Source organism: Carassius auratus, chromosome 40 (assembly GCF_003368295.1).
Source record: "Carassius auratus strain Wakin chromosome 40, ASM336829v1, whole genome shotgun sequence".
NCBI lineage: Eukaryota > Metazoa > Chordata > Actinopteri > Cypriniformes > Cyprinidae > Carassius > Carassius auratus.
In genome coordinates this window covers 11877950-11901321 of record NC_039282.1, presented here as the reverse complement: position 1 = coordinate 11901321, position 23372 = coordinate 11877950, and the positions used below count along the sequence as shown (strand labels likewise).

The following is a 23372-nucleotide window of genomic DNA, read 5'->3' as shown; positions in this document are numbered from 1 at the left end:
GCGGCTGTGACGGTGTGTTTGTTAAACACATTTGCAGCTTCAAAGAAAGCTAGAGTGACATGATATCAATTGCTGGCTGTTATCTGTTGATGGTTTTATAATCATCATGAAGTACACTGGTTCACTGATGTTTTTGAATCTAACAATTATGTTGTTCCAATGATAAATTCATATCACAATCCCTGTGTTTCTGCCGTATGAGATCCAGCAGTATTATAACAATCAGTTCAAATCTTTTAACAAACATGAGCTAAAAAAAAAAAAAAAATTAAACTATGCTGCCGCACACATATATAAACAATCAGCACATGAATCTCGATAATGGTGACAATCAAAAATATTGATTAAAAAGCTACTAAGTCACAACAAAACAACAGCAAAAAATATAAGAAAATATTAAGAATTAAACGAAATAATAGGACAATTCAGCTGCATAATTTATTCATGTTGCAATGCATGCTTGGAGTACCCAGCATGCATTGCAGCAAGGTACATTTGATTGTCACTATTGTTGAGATTCATGTGCTGACTGTTGATGTATGTCTGTGTCATCATAGATTGAGTTTTTCATGTTCGTTAAAGTCTTCTAACTGATTGTTGTAATAGTGCTGGTTCTCATGCTGCACAAACACATGGTTTGTGATGTGAATATATTATTGAAACAATTGAATTGAAAAAAAAAAAAAGCTAATCAGCCTGTTCCATGATGATAATAAAACCATCAACAGATAACCGCCATCACTTAACCGAAATTCGTTTTAGCTTTTTTTGATGCCGCAAATCTGTTTAACAAACACACCGTCACAGCAGCCAAAAAAGACAAAAGATAAAATAAGAGTTAAGAGTGCAACTAATGCAAACACTAATCACTGTTATGGTGACACATATAAGAGTTATACCTCTGTTAATTCTCAATAAATCTTTTGTAGATGTCTAACAGAAATAAAGTCAGTCTGGTTAGTAATAAGTGAAGTTGGTAAAGCTGTTTGTGGAGTTGTTTAATCCTCCTCTGGTGAGATATCAAGATATTTAATGTCTTCTTTTATCTTCAATTGATTTCATTTAAGGTTGTGGATGAAGTAAGTTGTAGTTCTTGTGTTTATGCTTATCTCTTTTTCTGTTCTCTTCTTTCCTTCAGGGATTCTGCTTGCTAACAGGCTTATTAAGGCTGAAATTACTTCATATTTAATATGCACAGATTGTGCGGCTCAGATAAGGTCCAGTTCTGGTTATTTTTTTTACTCTTGGCTGACATGTGGCATTGCTATAGCCTGCTTGTGGCTCAAATCTGGCAAACAGGAGCGGTCCGCCCAAGTGCCATCATTCCACGCTGCATGTGGGCCAGATCATCTTTCCACGGGTGACATATGTGGGCCGGATCTGGGCCGTCACAATGTTGCTATGTGGGACATGGTCACAAAAGCTTTTTCTCAGCTTACAATCAACAGACACGGTGTGATAGCAGTGGAGGATTGGGTGAATTGTACAGGCAGGAAGAAAGAAACCAGACTATTTTCTCCAACATTTGGCAATGGATCAGTAAATACATGGCAACATCAACAGTGTGTAGACCACACAAACATTTCCAAAGGTCACAGTGAGAGTGCTTTAGATTAACATCACACCATCACTGCTATTTTTCCATTACACTTTGGTATGATGGTAAACTAACTTAGCATCTCTCATTAACTGCAATTTGCTAGTGTTGCCAAAGTTTCATTAAATACACTGTATTGTATGATCTGCAAGACATATGTAGTTTCACAATTTTATATTTTACATTAGGATAAATTGTTTAAAACCATGTCTATACTAATGAAAGATGTAATGATAAATTACAAAAATGTACAGTCCCAAACTATAATACTTCGAGATTAGAGAATACTTCAGAATCATTTGAAAGAAACTAATAAGATTTGTATTTTTCCTACCTTGAGTTCTGATGGCATAAGCTTTCTCACAGACTTGTTGGTATGCTAATTAGCATTGTTTGCTAGGTAAGTATAACCATTACTGATTTTACTTTGGGTTTAAATGTGTGTTCGAATCTTTAAACCTTCTTAAGTTTTATTTATTCATTTCAATTAAGACATGAAGCTGAAAATCAGACTGGTTAAACGGTTTCTTTTATAATTCTATAATATTCTATAAACAGAAATATGTTGACTGAACAGTAATGCTAAATAATGAAGAGGAATCACAATGGCGCCATCAACTGTCCAACTATCTACTGTAGTGAAGTGGTTCTTTCGACAACACTATTAGAATTAAATAAATTATAATTATAACAATTCAATTTCAAAGTTTCAGAAGTTCTAGGAGCTGAATGTTCTTCAGGGTCCCCATGTTTGAACCAATAAAGCAACATCACTCTCCTGATTTGTGATTTACTAGATAATTGCGACATAGATTTGTAAAATATTTTTTTACTCCCAAAATCTACAATACTTAAAAATAAAGGTTCCAAGTTTTTTTTTTTTTTTTACTGCAACATAAACCATTTTTGTAAAGCATTCATTTTTAAAGAGCAATTTTTCCTTAATGTGAAGAACCTTTTCCACGATCACTATAAAGAACCTTTTGTGCAATAAAAAAAGAAACCTTTAATTTTCAAAGTGAATACAATATTATAGAGCTTATCTTAAATAGTATTCAAGTCAAAAAATATATATTTTCAGGCTACCTAATTTACATGCAGCTCTCACATGAACGCAGGAGACAATATATAAATAAATGCTCCAAAATTTGCTCAAGGTCCTAGGCCATATTAATGATTAAGCTGCTTTTTATATGTAGGTATTGTGACATCTTGCTGTAAATTGTTAAGTGTCTAATATGCATTTACAATAAAACATCTTAAAATAATAAAAGTGCAAATGAAGCACAGCACATAATTAAAACGGCAAATCACTGTAAGGGTCTTATGCAAAAGGGAAAGTAGGTGCGTCTCTATTTAACCCCAGGTTATAGCTACATCCAGCAGAGTTCCCAAATATATTTCAGAGTCGGCTTGAGACCTCTTGGGTGAGTGAGCAGATTAGCTTGGAGCCGATGACAAAACCTATCAAGACGCAGTTGCATAAGACAACACGAGCAACAATCACAGGAGTGTATGCATAAACATATCCATTTTTTTTTATTGCAAAACACTGATACATATTTCACATATTATCCATACAGATTTCACACGTCGAGTATTCCCAGTCCAGTCGCTCATTTTCAAACCCATATGCCATGTAAAGCTCTCCCAGAGGAGAAATACATTTTGGAGAGAAAATAAGAAATAACCCAATTATTAGACCAATAACAAGCCCATCACAGTCTTACTAGCAACACAATTATTTTTGCCCATCAAAATAACCAAATATCCAGTTTCACCTTCATCGGTCGTCTTGCAAGCAGAGCGTAAATGAAATTTGGAGCACTTGACAACAAGAGGTTCTGACAAACTCACGAGAGCAAGAGACAAATGAGCCTGAAAAGCAGCAGGTTCCTCTTCTGTAGTTGAATGTATAACCTACACCAAAGTGCAAATATATAGATATTTGTGTGTATATTCATAGATTGATAACATAATACTTGATTGACTACAAGATCTCTTGCAAGAAAGTTGAGGTTTATGAGTATTATGGCACATTTCAAGACCATGGCTCAAACAAAAGTCACAGACCCAATTAGAATAAGAATAGGCAATGCAAAGTTTTACCAGACGTTAATATTGGATAACAGTACATTTAGAAAGCATTATGCATTAAGATAGCACGATGATTATCTATGTAACTATATACTTTACGGTTATGCTACGGTTTGCGTAATTCTCTCACATTTCAGTTCTGTTATACATACTTTGCATCTCCATGCTCCTTTGAAGTTTGAAGTCATCAAAGACAAAACTCACATTAACAAAGGTTTAAAACCAGCTGATGAAAACCACTGGCTCGTGCCTTAAGTACATGTTTTAAAGCCTATAAAGACACTCTTCAATGCATACGCCGCCATTAAACTGCAGTTACACAGAGTATGAGCATGATGTCGGGTTTTTACAATATGTACCTCTTTATAAACATCCAGTTTTGTTCCGTTTGTGGTCTTAAACAGGAGAATATGTGATATGCAAAAGCATGACTTCACCACAGGGGTCACACGCAGTTGTTTTTGCTCAGTTTATATTGAAGGCAGCACTGTGACCCTGGACGGTTTACCACAATGTTTTAGCATTATTATATAATATCTATTTTAATTTACTCTATTTTTGAGCGATGAAATAACACTCATGAAAGGAGGTGTTCTCAGCATTTAAACACTCGACTTCAACTCGTGTGCGACTAAAGTGACGTTCTGTCCACAATTTTTTGTCAGGTCTGTAGACGTTTGCTCCGAAAGGGCTCATGCAGTTATGCTTGGTCCATTCACTTCTGCTGGGACAATACTGCTAGTATTTTTCACAAATTGATTAGATTTATTATTATTTTTTTTTTTTTGGTAAGAGATAAAAGAATTGGAAATTCTAACACCCTCTCAAGTAAATTTTGGACTTTTTCTTTTTCTTTTTAAAGACAGAGTGATATTTTTAGGACAAGCAATGTAAGAGAAAGATAGATACAGGATAAGCCAATCCTTCACTTTGCAGTCATCATCTGGACAAACTCTGTGAACAAAGACAGAAAAACAGGTAATAGTAATGAAAACCAGTCATAAGTGTCAATTTTTCGAAATTTAGATTTATACATAATCTGAAAGCTAAATAAATAAGTTTTCCATTGATGTATTGTTTGGGGAAAAAATACTATTGAAGTAAAGGGCAGCCACCATCTTCAAAATATCTCATTTTGTGTACAACTTCAGAAAGCAACTCATGCAGGTTTGGAACGACATGAGGGTGAGTAAACGATGACAGAATTTTCATTTTCATACCTTTATGTACATAATGTATTAAAACAAATACCTGCAGAGGGTGACATTTCACTTTACAGCTTGATTAATATTTTGCCACATGCATAAATGTTTATTTTGAAATCACGGTGTACAATACATGCCGTGTATGATGTACTCTCCTGTGTTGGCAAAGGCTTATAAATGATTTACAGTATGTTACAAATCTAGTGAGATAATGCACACTGTTTCCAGAAGACGTGAAGAAACTCAAATTCACAGTGTATACAGAGGAAGAGTTTAGCCCCTTATACACATACAGTCTTCACTGGTAAATTACCATTAATAGATCATGTGTGAACAGGGCCTTTTCAAACATCCCGAAAAATATGTTCTGGCAATCATATCAATCTTATGGAGATGACAAGATTACTATTAAATGAACTATTATTATGTTTTTTTTTTTTTTACCATTTTACCTTCATTGAATGTAGTGTTGCTGGAAGGTAGTAAGTAATGTTGAGTAATTCTAGTCAATCAATCAGCATGTGCTTCAAAGCTGATGTTTTTTTTACACTTTCAATAACATGTATACACACTTCATATAGCCCTTTTTTTTTTTTTTTTTTTTTTTTTTTTTACAAATAATAATGTAGTCAGGAGATGTTGAGTGGTTTCCACATTTTTAACCATTTAAAATGCATGGAAAATATTTTCTATTTATTTAGCAGTCTATTTATTTAGTGGTTGAAGTCAGTATGACAATATGGGACAAATATAATGTATTAAATTAAAATGTATAATAATTTTATAATTTTATAAATTTATAATTAATAAATCTATGCATTTAGCAGACGCTTTTATCCAAAGCGACTTACAGTGCATTCAGGCAATCAATTTTTACCTATCATGTGTTCCCGGGGAATCAAACCCCCAACCTTGCGATTGATTAAGCACCCGTTCGAACCCTGCAAATAGCCATTTTAACACATTTTAAAATGCAATTTATTCCAGTGATGCAAAGATAAATTTTCAGCATCATTACCCCAGTCTTCAGTGTCACACGATCCTTCAGAAATCATTCTAATACTGTATTCTGGGTTTCTGCAGGACTTTTTTAGCTAAAACGCAAGACCTTTTTAAGATCTGCACAAATAAAAGTAATACCATATGAGTGGGGTTGGGCAATGTCTATAGTACCATAATAAACTGTAAAATGCATAATTTACAGTTCAGATACAAGTTTTCAAAAAAAAAAAAAAAAAAAAAAAAAAACATTTTTTAAAATGCTAAACTTTACATTTCAACTTTACATTTCGAGTCAAAAGTATTAATTACTACTGTGCACTTTGGATGGGTTAAATGCAGAGCACAAATTCTGAGTATGGCTCACCATACTTGGCTGAATGTCATGTCACTTTCATAATGTTTTGATATTTTAAATATAAGACATTGAAAAGTGATGTCTGAAATTATTAAAAAAAAAGAAAAGGTACCTTAAATGTGAAATGAAAACTGCCAGTAGGTGGAAGCAAGTCACTGTTAAGTGAGTCATTGACGTGAATCATTTACATGAGTGATTCATTCAGAAAATAAACCATGTTGTGTTGTTCAGAGAGGCAAAACAGCGCTGTGGCAGTGTTTGGAATGATTTTTGTTTTCATTTGTAATCATGCAGACTTCTGAAGAAAAAAACGACAGTATGTGCGCACGCACGTGCACTAGTCTAACCTGCTAGACTTCATCACGTACTGTAATGTATGTGCACGCGCTGTAGGTGTTTTGTTTGCTTTTCGTGATATACTGGATAATATCAAATCACACAGTTAAAACAATAATTGCGATATTACTGCAGGATGATATCGGATATTAATGCATTGTCTTCTTATTGATCCACCAGTTCACATTTAAAGCTCTGCATGTTTGCAGGGTAAAAACATAGGTCAATTTTCACATTGGTCTGAACTCTGAACAAAACAACAGTTGTATTGAAAATGCTCATTCATTCTGCCAGCAGGTGGAGCTTTTGTTAGAATAGAACTGTTTCCCCGGTAACAGCAGAACACTTAGAATGTGCAGCACTCATGTTTATTTAATGAAATCATAACTTTAGCCTTTTGAAGTTTCATCATCACATTCAGCCATATCGCAGTTCTGGTCTTTCCATCCCCGAATTTATGACCTCTTGAAAACATAATTAAGACTTGTACAATTTAAGACCTTTTAAGGCCTTAAATTTGCTACAACTAAATTGAAGACTTAAGAGTTTTTTTTAAGACCTGCGGAAACCCTTACTGTGTGCTTATTTGGTTCAAGAAACATTTCTTATTATTATTAATGATGTAAACAGTTACACTGCTTGATAATTTTATATTGTCAAACTGAGTTTAGGACAAATATACATGCCAATTCGAACATTAAAATGATTTTAACGCATTCAAGCACTAGACGATGTGAATAACAACCCAATACAGTGTGTTCTATGTGCACGGCGCACACATATATAGCCATGTCTCAGGCGACTTGCAATTCCTGTATGGAGTTTCTTTTCACATCATCTTGCATTCGAACAGATTAATACATACACACTTAGACCCATGAATTGTGTTTAAAGTAACCGTGCCACATCTACCAGCTGCTGTTGGTGTCCTTATTGTTAATTAAGCTTAACAATTAATAATCTATACATTTTTAGATAAATCACCTATGTACTGTCACTGCATTTCATTACATCATCACATTCTAGAACTGTGTTGAACATTGAGTGCAGGTGTAAAGAATAAACGCAAGTCAAAACACTTTCTCTAATTAAATAAAATAATAAAATGATCAACATCTAACCCCACTACTGAAAACCTTCTAAATAAATAACATTAGAATATTTGTAAAATGTTATTTTGGTTAAGTAATACTACTCCCCCACCACCCCCCAACCCAAAAAAAGACTATGTTCCACAGCAGCTCACCTTCATAGTTGACCTGACCATCTCCATCAATATCTGCTTCTCGGATCATCTCATCCACTTCCTCATCTGTCAACTTCTCCCCCAGATTGGTCATGACGTGACGGAGCTCGGCTGCACTGATGTAGCCATTTCCATCCTGAGAAGAGAATATTATGCACATCAGGTTGCCATTTTTTGTTATGTAGTGTAAATATTGCTTTTGACCTCCAGGTTAAGGTTAAAACAAACTAAATGCAACTTTAAAAAAAACTGATAAATTGGCCATCTGCAAGTGTTAAACATACAGTATCTACTATAAATTGTTGAAATGCTACACATTATCATCACGCCTACAAAAGGCTGTTCAAACCAGGGATGTGTAAGAGCACTGGCTCTGCACCGACCGATTAGTTACTGCACACACTGATGAAATTACTCAGACTGATTTCCTTTTGCCTGCCACAAGCATCAGTTTCTCACTGAAACCCTTCTAAATCTCTGGGTCACATCTGAATGCACTGGCTTTCACTGTGGCTATGCGATGTTGAGAAGGTGAGAAGTAATAGAGTGCGTTTTCAAACACATCCAAATGTGTGGCAATATTTTTATTCTAACGGGTATATTTGTTCTTCTCAGAGTCATGCATTCCACTGATGAAGATCCAGTTTCATCATGAAGAAAGTAGCTTTTAGAAACTTGCCTGTGACAGCAGGCTAAAAGTAGGGTTGGGTACCAAAATCCGGTGCCATATCATGGAACCGGTATGAACCGAACTGAATAAGAATGCGGATTTCAGTGCCTCTTAAATGCCTGAACTATTGTTTGAAATATTTGAAATAGAAGTCGTGGCCTAATGGTTAGAGGGTTGGACTCCCAATCGAAGGGTTGTGGGTTCTAGTCTCGGGCCGGACGGAATTGTGGGTGGGGGGAGTGCATGTACAGTTCTCTCTCCACCTTCAATACCACGACTTAGGTGCCCTTGAGCAAGGCATCGAACCCCCAACTGCTCTCTGGGCACCGCAGCATAAATGGCTGCCCACTGCCCCGGGTGTGTCCTCACAGTGTGTGTGTGTGTTCACTGCTCTGTGTGTGTGCATTTTGGATGGGTTAAATGCAGAGAACAAATTCTGAGCATGGGTCACCATACTTGGCTGAATGTCACTTTCACTTTTGTACTCTACAAATTTACAAAGTTGCTACTTTATAAAGAATGACCATACAGTCATTCAAAGAACTGCTTAAAGACAGTGACAGACAGCAATCAGTTTAACTAAATATCAGAGTGTATGACAGAGATACAGTAGAAACATTATGTGTGGTTTTGTATTAAATAATGACCCAGATCATGTAATACATGTATTAGCCTTAAGAGTAAGGGAAGCTTGGGAAATTGATCTTAGGAAACGAGTAGACAGCACTGTTTTAAATTGTGTCTGATTGACAGAGTGAACAAATGAAAATAATTATATGTCAAAAAAGGTGGAGATTTAGACCACACCCACAAATAATCAATGGTTATGGAAAAAGGGCAGTTTGAATGGGTTTTACAGGCAGCAATTTTTTTTCACAGATTTTGCACTGGCGAGATATTTTGAAAAAGCCCTATTGAAACAAATTCCAGCATTTTATTTTTTTTTTCGAGGAAGGATCATTGTATGAGAGTTAGGCAGCAGTCTCAGGTTATTGGTGCCTAATATTCCTGAAGATGATCAAACTTGCTCTAGTACTTTTAGAGATCTTTTTAATATGTTTTATAAAATTTAAGTTAGAATCCATAATCGTACCCAAATATTAAACATTTTCAACAATATTTATTACCTCTCCTTTAACTAGAATATCTGGACAAAGCTCATCAACTTTCTCGATAAAAAAAAAAAAAAAAAAAAAAAAAAATTCCCAGTTTTACTTACATGCAGGATTCATACTTAAAATATTATTTTTTCAGTTTAATAACCACAGACACTACTTCATATCACGATTTGATTTAAGTGTATTGACCTCATTTTAATTCATCCAAAATTTCATTATTTTTTGTCACACCTGTTTGATGGGTTTAATTCAATTTAGCTTGAAGCATTAAGTCGACTTTCATCTCGTTTTTTCTGAATAAGGACACATGGAACAATAAAAATAATATTAATAATAATTAATATCTATACTTATACTATTTTATTAAATTAGATGTTTGGTGTATCTGGCTATAAAATGGTCATCCCAAGTTCAAAGCATGTGGAGAAGCAATCAAGATAACAAAAATCTACATTTACATTTAATCATTTAGCAGATGCTTTTATCCAAAGCGACTTACAAATAAGGAGAACAATAGCAATCAGAAGAAGCCAGAGAGCAACAGTATGCATGTGCTGTGACAAGTTTCCATTAGTCCAGCACAGTACACATACTGTAGCTAGTTTTTTTTTAAATAGAATAGAATAAAATAGAATAGAATAGAATAGGTGAGTGCTAGTATTAGCTCGTCAGGTGCTGGTGAAAAAGATGCATCTTTGGTACTTAAGCTGCTTTAAGCACTCTCTTATGCCTCTGGCCTGATGCAGCCTGTGCCCATGTGGTGAATAATATTACCCACTGTCTGGAAAACGCGCCTGTGCAGCTCTTACATAAACACTTCACATCCTAGAAGCCACATGGTTTCAAAATCAGTTAGTCAGTGGGTTGCCTGGATGACTAGTCGACTGATCGTTGGCTTTAGGGTTCACCTGACTCTGAGAATATGCTGTTTACAATGACACATTCTTGTGTTCAAAAGCAGCTACCCCGTACATTCATTAAGATTCTTTACGATTAAATTTCATGGATCAGTTCAATGCTTTATCAGCTGTTGTTAACAGTGACATTTCCTCACCTTGTCAAAGACTCTGAAAGCTTCTCGGATTTCCTCTTCACTGTCTGTGTCCTTCATTTTCCTTGCCATCATGGTTAGGAACTCTGGGAAGTCTATAGTTCCGTTGCCTGTGGACAGACAATACCTTATTATTGCCATTTACCACAATATTAAATGGAAATGAAAAAGCTTCCACTAGTGCATCTGCACGAGGCTTTAGTCATAGCTGTCATGAACATTGCCAACATTTGCAAGCTCTTGTCGAGATTTTCCAGAGAAGTGCTCATTCTAGAAGCCTGCTAACTTCTAAACAAAACCTTGTTACCTGGTGGACTGATATAAACATCCAGCAAATCAGAATGGATTTTCTGACAGCTCATCATTTTGGTGTGTAATGTGTATCAGGTGGTCTGTGAATGGTTTGAGGGCTCTCTATGTGCATGCAGACTGAGGGTGAGACCAACCAGAGCACTTTGGACCCACAGAGGTGCACACACTGCCCTCCTAAGAAAGACACTTAACACCAGCTTGATCTAGGACAGCAGTGTCCAATCCTGCTCCTGGAGAGCCAATGTCCTGCAGAGTTTAGGTCCGGGATGTTTGTAGTAATCTTGAAAACCCTCATTAGCTGTATCAGGTGTGTTTAATTAAGACTGGAGCTAAGCTCTGCAGTGTAGTGGACCTCCTTGAGAAGGACTGGACATTGCTAATCTAGGGGATGCTGTATTGTACTCAGCTGCTACATAAGAAGCCACATACCTTTACATGACTAAACTAAATCACTTATAGTATCAAACAGAAAGGATAGCAGGACTGTGGAAAGTTATAAGTGTTTGTAAGTCTTACCATCAGCGTCCACCTCGTTGATCATGTCCTGCAGCTCGGCCTCAGTGGGGTTCTGACCCAACGAGCGCATCACTGTGCCCAATTCTTTGGTGGTAATGGTGCCATCGCCATCTTTGTCGAAAAGTGAAAACGCCTCCTTGAACTCTGTTTAGAATTACAAACATGTAAGTAGCGTACTTTTTTGTAGGGTTCGCTTGTTCAGTTTCGTCGGCCTAAAAACCTCTCTAATTCTGCAGCATGTCTCCATGGCAAACGCACAGGGGGCAGGGTTGAGCCCATTTGGTACTACGGGAGCCCTGAGTGGAGCGTCGGCGGATGTTAAAAAGAAAACCAATTGGTGTAAACGACACATTCGAGTTAATCGACGCTTCCATAAATATTTAGTTTATATGTAGAGTTACAATTCAACTAAGTGCAATGGTGCAAAGAAAAAAAAAATATTTAGTAGTGCTGTAAATTGTAACTTAGTGTGCATTTATAGCTGGTGGCCCATGTTCCGTAAGCGCCACCTTCTCTCAGTGAACTGGTGTTCTCATGCAGCCCCTCTGCTTTCTGGTTTCATTCAGATATGTTTAGTAAAGTTTCATGAAGCTAAAGTCAGACCAAACTTCTCCAGGCCCCAAAAATACCCTTAGACTCCAGAGGGTTAATGTCAGCCCATCCTTAATGAAGTTGCTTTGAGTCATAACATGTTCTTGAGGCTGCAATAAGGTGTGTGTGTGTGTGTGTGTGTGTGTGTGTACTGATGTTGTCATGTGTGACGATTTTATTGGCATTGGTGACCATTCTGAAGCCAACCATCAGAGTTCACTCACCAGCGATCTGTTCCTCGGTCAGCTGATCTGCCTGCAGAGGGAGAGAAAGAGGAAGTCAATCAGCTCAGTGCCACATCACTATCAGACAAGCTCCAGTTTGGCAGTGTTCACACACCTCTGACTAAATGAACATAATGAAGGACATGCTTAAAAATAATCCTTTATAAATATCCACCGCAGTTAAAATTAGACAGTGCCACTTAGGGGGTCATGAATGCGGCACAATTAAAATGATTGCACTTCTCTCTGACACGGAGGTCATTACTCAATTATTAAAGAGGAGAATTCACTCAGCGTGATTCAGCGGTGTCTTTTCTTCGAGGAGGCAGCAGAACATGCTCCCTCATATTCAAAGGTGGGTGATTCATAAAGCTTGGAGCTTAAAATGGACTGGGTGTAAAATTATTTATAAAGAAACAGCAGACATGGCTCTGACTCATCCACATACGAGGCAATGACAGGCTTTAATGCGGTTGGCTCAACATTTGTGAAATGAGAAAATTACTGATATAAATGTCAATAATCTCAATAACAGGAGGACACAGCGAAACAAGATATATAAATAATATATAATAAATATTTGCAGTATTTCTCAGAGGGCGGGCTTCAGGTATAACTTGTTTGAAGTAATGGTGCTTCATTTAACATTTTCCAGAGAAACAAATGTTAATGATAAATCCCCTGTGATGTTTGTACTGGCTACTGTATACAGGCCACCAGGGCACCATACAGACTTTATTAAAGAGTTTGGTGATTTTACATCTGAGTTAGTTCTGGCTGCAAAGTTTTAATAGTTGGTGATTTTAATATCCATGTTGTTAATGAAAAATATGCATTTTAAACTCTACTGTGGTTAGACAACATGTTAGGTCCTACACATTAGTGCTGGGCGGTATTATACCAGTTCAAACCGAATACCGGTGTTTATTTTTTTTGTGATATTAATTTTTAAAACACTGCAGTATTTATATGACGCTTTTTGTTCGGAAAGCGGTACTGCGTGACATTGTTTCAGAGGGGTCCTTTTTTAATGTTGCACACAGCAGAATGTGTTACTAAGCGTGACAGTGAAGCTGAATAAAATAAAACAAAAGTTCGGAAACTGAAGTTGTAGAACTTGATGACACTAAAGAACTTGTGCCAAAACTATTTTCTGCAAATGTTGTTGGCCATTTACTCCAGCACCGCCATAAACATGTCTTGGAATATCAAGAATGCATGGAACTAAGATCAGCGTCCTCCACATCGGCAGGTAACACTGGAAAAATTAAACAAGTCAAAGTCAGTCAAGTTTCTAGAGGAACTGACAAGAAAAGCAAACAATGGATCGAGATTACAAACTATCACTGTCCACTTAGCCAAAGACATGTTATACTCAGTCTAAAATACTTCATCCAAACAGCAATCACCAACTTGTACCAACAGCACAGAGCCAAGCTAGAAGTAGACCTGGCGACTGTCTCCGACTTCACAGCAACAACAGATATGTGGTCTAGTCGCAGTATGGAGCCATACCTCAGCCTGACGGTACATTTTATAAGTGATGACTCGGTGTTGCAAAGTCACTGTCTGCAAACAAGCTACTTTCCTGATGACCACACTGGTGAATTACTCGCAGCAGGCTTGCAAGAGGCACTTGATTGTGGGGGTTTGAGTGCAGAAGTTAGTGGCCATCACAACAGACAGTGGAGCCAACATCAAGAAGGCTGTCGAGCTGAATACCTGGACAAGACTCCAGTGCTTTGGTCACAGGCTTCACCTAGCCATAGTTATTATAATAATATTAAACTATAATCGATTGTTGTCAAATTATATCAATAATACATGTATAATGAATCCGTTTTATATTTTATTATTATTATTATTATCATCATCATCAATGCATGATTTGTCATGATATGATATTAATTTTCAAATTGCGGGTTTACTGCAATCATTGGGGGGGGGGTATAAATAAGAGCTATTGAGACTATAGATTAATGAATCTGTTATTGACATTAGGATAAGCAAACTAATATAATAGTTTGTCATATTTTTACAGAGAGAGGTGTGAAAGAGGCAGTAGGTGTCTGCAAAAAAAAAAAAAACACCGTCAGCCTTCTCATACACTTGGAAGAAAAGGAAAGACCCGGCCATTGCTCAGGATGAACTAGGCATGGGCCAGTCCGGCGTCCAGTTCGGCCAGCATGGGCGTCGCTAGGCTTTTTTAACATGGCTATAGCATTTAGCTCCATAAACTGTACACAAATTTGCAATTGCTTCAGAGTCAGTCCTCTTAAATTTCACATTTAAAAGGTGGCAGAACGGTCTCCTCCCTGTCTTTCAGCGCGCTCTTCAATCCACAGACCGTGGTGGAGCAGTGCGAGCGGACTCAAACAGAAACCAAGGACACAAGGTGTGTTTATCGATAGATTGTTAGATTATCTGTATCTGTGCATTTCTAAATAAAGTTTACAAAAGGTCACGAGGGAGCAATCGGTTTCCCATCTACTGTAAAGTTTTTGCTGTTCATCGCTCATCACACCGCAGCTGTTTCTCCAGCGAAAATGTAGCCCTTAACACATATGAACGCATACTTTAATTATACTTACTTTATACATACACTACTGTGCAAAAGTCTTAGGCACGTTAGTATTTTCACCCCAAAGAATGGTGTTCAGTCAGTTATTAATATATTTTGCTGTAGTGTCAGTAGAAAATATCAGTTTACATTTCCAATCAACCTTTCATTTTGTCATAATTTTAATAAGAATCTAGTGAAATGTTTGAATGCATAAGAAGTCTGAAGAGTGAAAATGTGATAAGTTACTCATATTATACAACAGTTCAATAGTAAGTTATTATTGTGTGATTTTAGACCCAATGTTGTCTCAAAATATTTCTTGCTGAACCTACTTTTTGTAATCTCTGTTTGATGCTTTACACAACAACGACTTTAAATGATCTTTTAGAGTAATTTCTTCAAATCTGATGTGCGATTAATTCGATTAAATCACCACATCATGTAATTAATTAGATTAAAAAAATTGAATCGCTTACCAACACTAATATATATACAGTTGCGTACGGGACTAGGGCTGTGCAATATGGACAAATAAAACCTATCACACTTTTTTTTATAAATTTTGCGATTTCGAATTTAAATCACAATTTTGACACACACAGACATGCTATACCGTCATAAATGCATTCAGTATAAATTTAAAACATATTTCCAAAAGAAAACCAATGAGAGCTAGGGGTGCTCCGATCACAATCGTCCGAAAATGAATATGGATTTGCGCATCTTTCTCAGTTAACAATGGCTCTGTGTAGTAACAGCTGCTCTATGTGAAATCACGCACCTGATGGAATTAACCGCTGATAAGAGAACCGGCTTTACTGACGAGATGCACATAACGATCGGCCAGTCATGATCGGCGCAGCCCTAATGAGAGCTTTATCAAAAAGTTGTAACATGTCTCTAGAACAGACATAAGTCAAAATAATCACTAAGTAAAGATGTCAAAACAAAATTTATAGACATACTTCAAAAGATAAAAAAAAAAAAAAATACAATTAAACCCGTGTTCAGGGATTTATTTATTTACTGTAGCGGTGCCTCAGGTGTTATATGTTTTGCCCAATATATTTATTGCCCAAAGTACACACGTACTCCGTCTGCAGTGCGTCTACAGTAAGTTATGTGTACGCGGTTCAGAAGCAGCAACGAGAGCGCATTATTGTAAGGCGAAAGCACAATGAAATCATGCGCGAGCGAGAGCGAGATTTTCTTTGCTCTGTTAACAAAACCAGATGCGCGTGCTCAGATCATATTAAATCTTTTCGCAACTTTCTATTTATAACCTTTTATGTTCTCATCTTTTTTACTGCGTGCAGTGTGAACGCTCTGATCCATTAACATGGGCTCGAAAAAAAAAAAAGGCTACGCATCACAGACAGTGTGTGAACCTGGAGTTAGGCATATGGCCAGGCTGCTCTCATTTTATTTCCTTCCCTCCACAACAAATCCAGAGTATTTAACAGTATTTAATCTATATAAACGTCAAGCCAAAAACAAATTAACTTAAAGGGAAACTGAACTCTACCTCTCGTTCGGCACAAATCCAAATGTTTCGCAACATATTTGGATGCTAAAACAATATTTATTACACATAAGTTTTACACTTGGCTCGCATTATCTACATGAATCATCATCCTTCACAAAGGCTATAACAGCACAGTGCATGCTCTGTTCACGCTGAACACAACAACTATTTCATTTGAGCATTTTTACTTTTATATGTTTCTTTGTATGTTTTGTATTGATAATAAACAGGCTTCGATGTCAAGATAGCAAAAATGATGGCGCCAGTGCAATCACTGCATTGTTTTCCCAACTGTTATTCATAATTAGTCAGATACCAGCGCTGGTCATACAAGCAAGCTATCATTCATCACTGTAAGGCCATACTTAAAAATATTTTGGTTTGCAGTAACAGTTAAAGATTTTTAAAAAAAGGGTCGGTAGGTAGGTCTATATTTATTTTTTTCAAGTTTCACTGTAAAATAAAAAAAAAAATTACAATTTTGGTGATTGTGATTACGTAGCTATGAATTTAAACATATTAATATATTGTGACGTCACTGGCTGGGTCTTCAACCCGTGCATTTGGGCGCATCATTGCAAACCTCATTTTAATGCAGGCTATATAGACCACAAACAAATTAAAATATGTGTCAAAAACATGTTTATTGCATGAATTTCAGGTGAGAAAAAAATTAGGTACCGTTATACTGTTTTACTTGCATCCACCGTTAGGTGTCAATGCAACCTACAAATGAGAGACCGTTTACTTTGCTTTCTTGGGTTGTCACTTTGAAAAAAAAAAGTTTCTGTTTGATTTGAGTAACAATTGTTCATTGAATCGATTGTAAAATCGATTTTGCATGTCTAGATGCATTTTATACAGCAAATAAAACCAAATATAGGTAAATCCACGGACAACGGGCAGGACGAATGTAAAGATTCAATATATTGGTAAAGACCAATATTTCTGATGATTTATTGGCGTGAAGTTATGTGCACAATGACAAACAGAAGTGCAACATTCTCGAAAAACAATAAGTAGAGTGGACTGCCATAATGCAAAACATTTACTGCAGGCTTCAACATGGCTGTGTTTACGATTAGAAATGCCAAATCGCATAGGCGATTCTAGCCCGAATCTGTATCTGTATGCATAAGACAGAATTCACATTTCTGTTGTAAAAAGAGAAACATCGTGCTGTTATGCGTGAGTGTCTAAAGCTGCAGTTGCTGTGTTACGCGTGTTCCAAAAAAAATACATATATAAAAAAATTAAAAAACTGGACGCGCTACGAGAGAAGGTCGTTAAAATCAATTTCCTATTTTCGTTTTTTGAAACTTGTCTTGGTTGATTCGTGCAATAAATTTTCGAACATAAAGTGACAGTCAACACGGTCACGGTTTTAGACTAGACGGGAGAAGGGATGGGAAAAGATCTGGGCACAGTTTTTCCAGAACTTCGTACCAAGTAAAAATGGTGTCAAGATGTTTTAATGAATGTTTTAGATGTATTATGGTGCCCGAACCCGTATGACTTTTGAACAGTGACCGCGAACATTTTGTTTACTGCAGCAGCAGCCATCATTACAGAGCGAGAACCGTTGACTCTGACTGAGAGTATGAGACGAAGCAAACGCACAGGCCATAGTGTGACAGTCTTGCTTTTTTTGCAAGATTGCTTTTGTATTAATTGTTTGAAGAGTAAAAAAAAAAAATTGGTCGGTGATAAATTGACAGGGTCGGTCGGGTTACAGCAAACAAAAATATTTGTAAGGATGACCTAAAGCCTTGGCAAAATAATCATCAAGAAAGGAAGAATGAAAAGAAAACTGTAAATGTTTGCAAAATAGAGAACAGCTTTCCGCCCCATAGTGATCGTTAGATCACGTCAAAATGAATAGAAACTCCGCACACTTTGTTTCGTTAATCTGTTAATGATTTAAGTGAAATAGATTTAAGCTTTTGTGCTCTGGTCCGCTGATGCTCTTCTCTGTTTCAATGGCAAATGTTTTAGCAATGGCAAAAAAAAAATTTCATGCAATTAGGCTAATCGTAGGAATGCTAACAGTAGGTGTGGGTCCGCTAGCCAATGGTGGCGCCCAGAGATGCTTCAAAAAAATATGAAACCCTGCACCCCTGCTAACAAGACCAGGCTCCTGTCTAAATTAATGGGCATAGAGTCAGAACTGCACTTTTACTGGTCACCGGGACATAAAAACTGCATGTACAGAAACAGCAGTAAAAAATGTCAAATCGCATGAAAATGTTGATGACTCTGCCCCAAAATAAGGTTTAAAATGCCTTTTTCCAACAGGTTATACTTTTACTACGCATGCGCAAGGGTTCCTCAACTGTGCGCATACGTCGGTGGAGCCAGACGATAGGCTTAAATGTTTCCCGGCTTGACTGTTAAAAGCAGATGATTGGCTTTCCAGCGGGAGGGACGGGACATGTGCATGAAACCGCCATCTTTGCCGTTACGGGATTTCCTTATATAGTTGAATTGAGGATTGAGGAAGTGTAGTGGTGTAAATTATGATTTTTTCAAGAGATTCGTTCATTTTCAGTTCGTTCACCAAGATGATTCGTTCAGTGATCATTTCTTCGTATTACACAAAATATGCCAGCAGGTGGCAAAAAAAGAGTGTATTATGTTGTATGTCTTAAATCAAAGAACGTATTCACTTGTTACAAAAACTGATCTGCCTTTATAAAAATGTGTGCATAATTGCATTCAATATATAAAGTCTAATTAAGTTGTTCAGATGAACAAAGCACTAGGTTTTCTTGCCTAATTAGCATTTTAATTATTTGGTCAGACAGTTTGTATATTATATATTCACATTAATAAATCAGGGATTAAACGTTGACTTCTGTATGCTAAATATCAAAACAAGTGGATGTGCACTGTATCTGTAACTGCGCATTGCATTTTACGAGATTGACATGCTAAATGGCAGAGTAACCCGGTTTACTCTCATTTATTTTGTTCACGAACGAGATAAGCTATACCAGTTCATTTCATTTACGAACGACGTATCCGTTCATTCAACTCATTCACGAACGACATGTGTGCCAGTTCAGTCATTTCATTCACGAACGAGATGTACAACTGGTTAACGAACGACATCAGTATCAGTTTCAGTCATTTAATTCACGAACGATAAGATCTCGTACAGACTCATATGAAACTGTTCAGTGAAGAGCGTATTCGTTCACTACATTCAACAAATCACATGCTCTCTCACATTTCATACTCGAAGGCTATTTGCTCGAGGTTGAGTAATTCTTTGACAGGATGAAATGATTCAGTTACCCGGGTCACTGAGCTGCACATGTGCTGCTTATAGCTCCACGCTGCTGTGGAGGGAGGAACTGCAGTGAACGAGAAATATGAGTCAGTAGGCATTTCTCAATGTCAAGGATACTTCCTTGGCAGGACTGGTCCTTCCAAGTCACTTCCTTCAGAGGCTAGGTGAGACTCCTCTTTCGCATTCAGAGAACACGTAAATGGAACAGGCTAGCAAGTGCACGTAATTGCGTCATTACGTCAGTGAAAAGGTCCGTTTGAATAACGCTGTGAATGGTATCATTAAATTACTTTGGACAACTTAACTAGTTATTTATAAAAGAAATGCAGATGACGCAACCAATTGTTAAATGACAGGTCCGGTTCAGCTAACCATTTGTATTTGTATAATTTAAAATATCAATATGGTAGTAATTTGTACTGGCATTTAAACATCAAACTTTACTTATATTTAATACAGTTATAAGAAATGATATTTTTGAATTTTTGAACTAGATAGAAAAACTGCGCGCATAGGATTGTGGGTGATTTGAGAGCACGAAGAGCGCGATATATACACATATGCATCCTTTCCTGTGTATGGGTTATTCTTCGAATGAAGGACTCAGTCCTTGGTTGAAATTCTGAGGAGCCGACATTGGAACAGTCCTTGGATGGATGTCGATGACGTAGCATCCTCGAAATACTGGCTTTCGAGGATCCTTCCTTGACATTGAGAAACACCTAGAGGATTGCGTGAAAGAGAACGATTCGTTCACCTAAAAGATTCGTTCAAAAAGAACGATTTGTTCATGAACGACACATCACTAAGGAAGTGGCATGTCTCTTATAAATTGTCTCTGCCTTTTCTCAACTCTGTTGTGGAACGTGAAGCATAATAATCGAGATAATCGAGAAACAGCACTACCAAACTAAGAAATGTGTAACTCAAACTTTAGGCTGGCGCAAAGCAATGGCGGCCCTCCATTCAGACTGTATCAGACATCAGATGCACAGGTGCCCTCCAGGATCAGCTGAACCGATGGTTAAATGCCTGCTTTGGATGCGGGTGGGCTGCCGTCTCCATTGCTTCCGGCTAACATATTCTGCACACTGCTTCTCAGGCCCCTATACTGCATTTCAATGACTGCAGCAATTACTGTGGATTAAGTGGAGCATGAGAGGAAAAATGTTTATCATGCAACAACAGTCCTCTCTGGGTTGCATTCCTATTTGATGAGCGGGCGCGTGCGTCTCATAGACTGTGGTGCGTCTGCACTGCAGATCCAGTGTCAGCGTGTTGCTGCACCAGCTATGATTTGGTTCAATGCAGAGGGAAATTGGGGAGGGGGCCAAACGGGATCCGTCATTCCAGTTCAGCCAACTGCAACCTCACTGTCCACTTCATTCATAATTATGCCTTATACAACTACGTGATCATCTTGAGGCTGCGAGATGCTGAATCTCATTTTTTAACAACCGGTGCGCAACAGCTACTCTACATGTTGCAACTTTGGCCCATGCAAATGCATCAGAGAGACAGTCTTATATTCGCAGGACGTTTGCAAACGTGCATGCAAAGCAAATATATGGAGCAAGCTAAGCGGCAGATTCTTCCTGAAATGAGGAACTCGAGCGCATATGCTTTGCTGGTAGTTATTTTTACACCGCCACGCCCACACTTATCCTTCTGTTAAAGGCAATGAGCTCAGCCCATGTAAAATTAGCAACCAGTCGCTGTTCACACATGGAGATGAACAGAAACACTGCGTGAAGGCAACACGCATGATTCGTTACATAATTAACTTTGCATACTTAGTCATATGCATCTAAGAGACACTCAACAGCTCTCAATGCCGTGGATTTACCACCATGCATGCACTACAAATATGCATTACAAGACTCTACTGTGGTAAAATAAGCTAACGTAGTTGTTTTAAAAAACATTCAAGAAACTCAGTACAGAAACTGGTGCGCAGGTGATTGACAGCGCGCTAAACTGCAACGTTATTAATGTATTTATGCAACGTTAACGTTAGCCCTTTCTGAAATCTCTTTAAGATTAATTCATAGAGGATGGTATATGAATCTCTTTTAATACATACAACACATGTTGATGAGCATCTGTTGGATACCGCTGGATAACTGGCTAATTAGCGGGGTTGTTTAAATAAAATGTCGATGAGTTGCGATGCATTTTCACGTTTAATTAACGTTAAACCTAAAATACCTTTTGTACGTTTGACCTCATAAAACAGTTTTAACAGAGCTTATATAATTGTTACAATCGTTATTATTAGCAGTCAAACTGTCTGACAGGATGCTAAAGCGGCTAAACCGTTAGCTAAAATAGAAAACCCGGCAGGCTGTACTTACCATTCTTAAACAAAGACCGTCCGGTAAATATGTGTAAAGTCAGAAGCAGAAAGCTGTTTGTGTTTTAAACGTGGACGTATAAACGCAGGATCTGCGTGTATGGATGTGAGTGAGTGACCCGCAGAGTGATGTGTAGTAATGCGCCGCCCGCCGCTGCGCTCTGGCCTCATTTACACTGTATCCCTCCGCGGCAGCTTCAACTCATTACCGGCTGACTCAGATACATTCATACTGTTATAATGGTATATCTTCTGATTTGGTGGATAATAAACAGTGATGGACAGTATTTAGACAGATACTAAAATAATATAGAAAATATATTATTTTGAAATGTAAAGCCTAATGTAATCTGTATTTAAATACATTTAAGTATTAAATAACCAATATTTTACTACAGGAGATTTGCATCCTAGATTAAAAAGTAATTCTCAATTTTTACTTTTCTAATAAAATTAAATGTCTGAAATCTAATATAAATAATAATACTTCCAGTAAGGCCATTTACAGGTTTTCAAATTTTTTTTTTTATTATTATTATTTTTTCTTAAATGTAACTTTTTTTCTGTTTCTGTCTCCTCCGGCTGATGATTTGACATCGCAACTGTTCGCACATGCTCCGTCACACTATGGTGATGACTAAGGTGACAGTTCTTGCTGACAGCACTGAAAGCCCCTTTCTCTGCAGCATCCTTCGAAAGTTTATATGAATCTCTGATTTTGTGTTCAATGATCGGGCCACTGTTCTGGCTCTGGCCAACTGTTTCTACTGCAGTGCTGGCACACTTGCTCTTGGAGGGGAGAGAGGTCTTGACCGCATGACTGTGATGGTTGCTTGTGTTCTGGATCTGCTGATTAGCCGGTTCTTTGACTTTCACAGATGTGATTGAGCAGCAGCCCTGATCCCAACAGCAATGCAGAATGAACAGCTTGGCAAAAATCCATTTGATGCTGATGGCGGTGACGCTGAAAAGAGAGTAGGTGCATCTTACTCCAAAGATGATGATTAAAGAGACCCGGTGTGGTTATAGTGGGTCTTCTGTCCACTCAAAGTGTCCCCGAAACCCATGGTGCTGAAAGCCACGAAGCAGAAGTAGCTCCAATCCTCCATGGTCAAGTACAGACCCGATGCTACGTTCACCAGTAATAAACAGAAGGTTTCCAGTCCTGTTCTGGTTGTGTGCTCAAATTGAGGATGTGTCTTTTACTCAGCTTTGGTTTTTTGTTTTTGCTTTCGACATCTGTGTGTGAGGAATGTCATCAGTATTATCATTCTTTCCAAGAAGGTGGTTGAAGAACAGAATGATGGCTGCGCAGCCCA

At 37.4% G+C, this 23372-nt stretch overlaps 1 protein-coding gene across 1 annotated transcript; it reads right to left on the bottom strand.

Moving 5' to 3' along the window:
- Nucleotides 1-3101: 3101 nt before the first annotated feature.
- calm3a (calmodulin 3a (phosphorylase kinase, delta)) lies at nucleotides 3102-22219 on the bottom strand. The gene is made up of 6 exons (XM_026226607.1): nucleotides 22055-22219; nucleotides 12321-12351; nucleotides 11506-11649; nucleotides 10681-10787; nucleotides 7839-7974; nucleotides 3102-4648 (listed from the first exon to the last, which is right to left on the bottom strand). Exons 1-6 carry the CDS (start codon nucleotides 22055-22057, stop codon nucleotides 4620-4622), a joined length of 450 nt encoding a protein of 149 aa, XP_026082392.1. The 5' UTR covers nucleotides 22058-22219; the 3' UTR covers nucleotides 3102-4619.
- Nucleotides 22220-23372: the final 1153 nt, after the last annotated feature.

Excerpts from the sequence above, each read along its gene's own strand:
- calm3a (XM_026226607.1), bottom strand. Across the intron at positions 10,788-11,505 it reads CAACGAGGTGGACGCTGATG|GCAACGGAACTATAGACTTC; the intron begins GTAAGACTTACA and ends GTCTGTCCACAG. Across the intron at positions 7,975-10,680 it reads CTTTCAGAGTCTTTGACAAG|GATGGAAATGGCTACATCAG; the intron begins GTGAGGAAATGT and ends TTCTCTTCTCAG.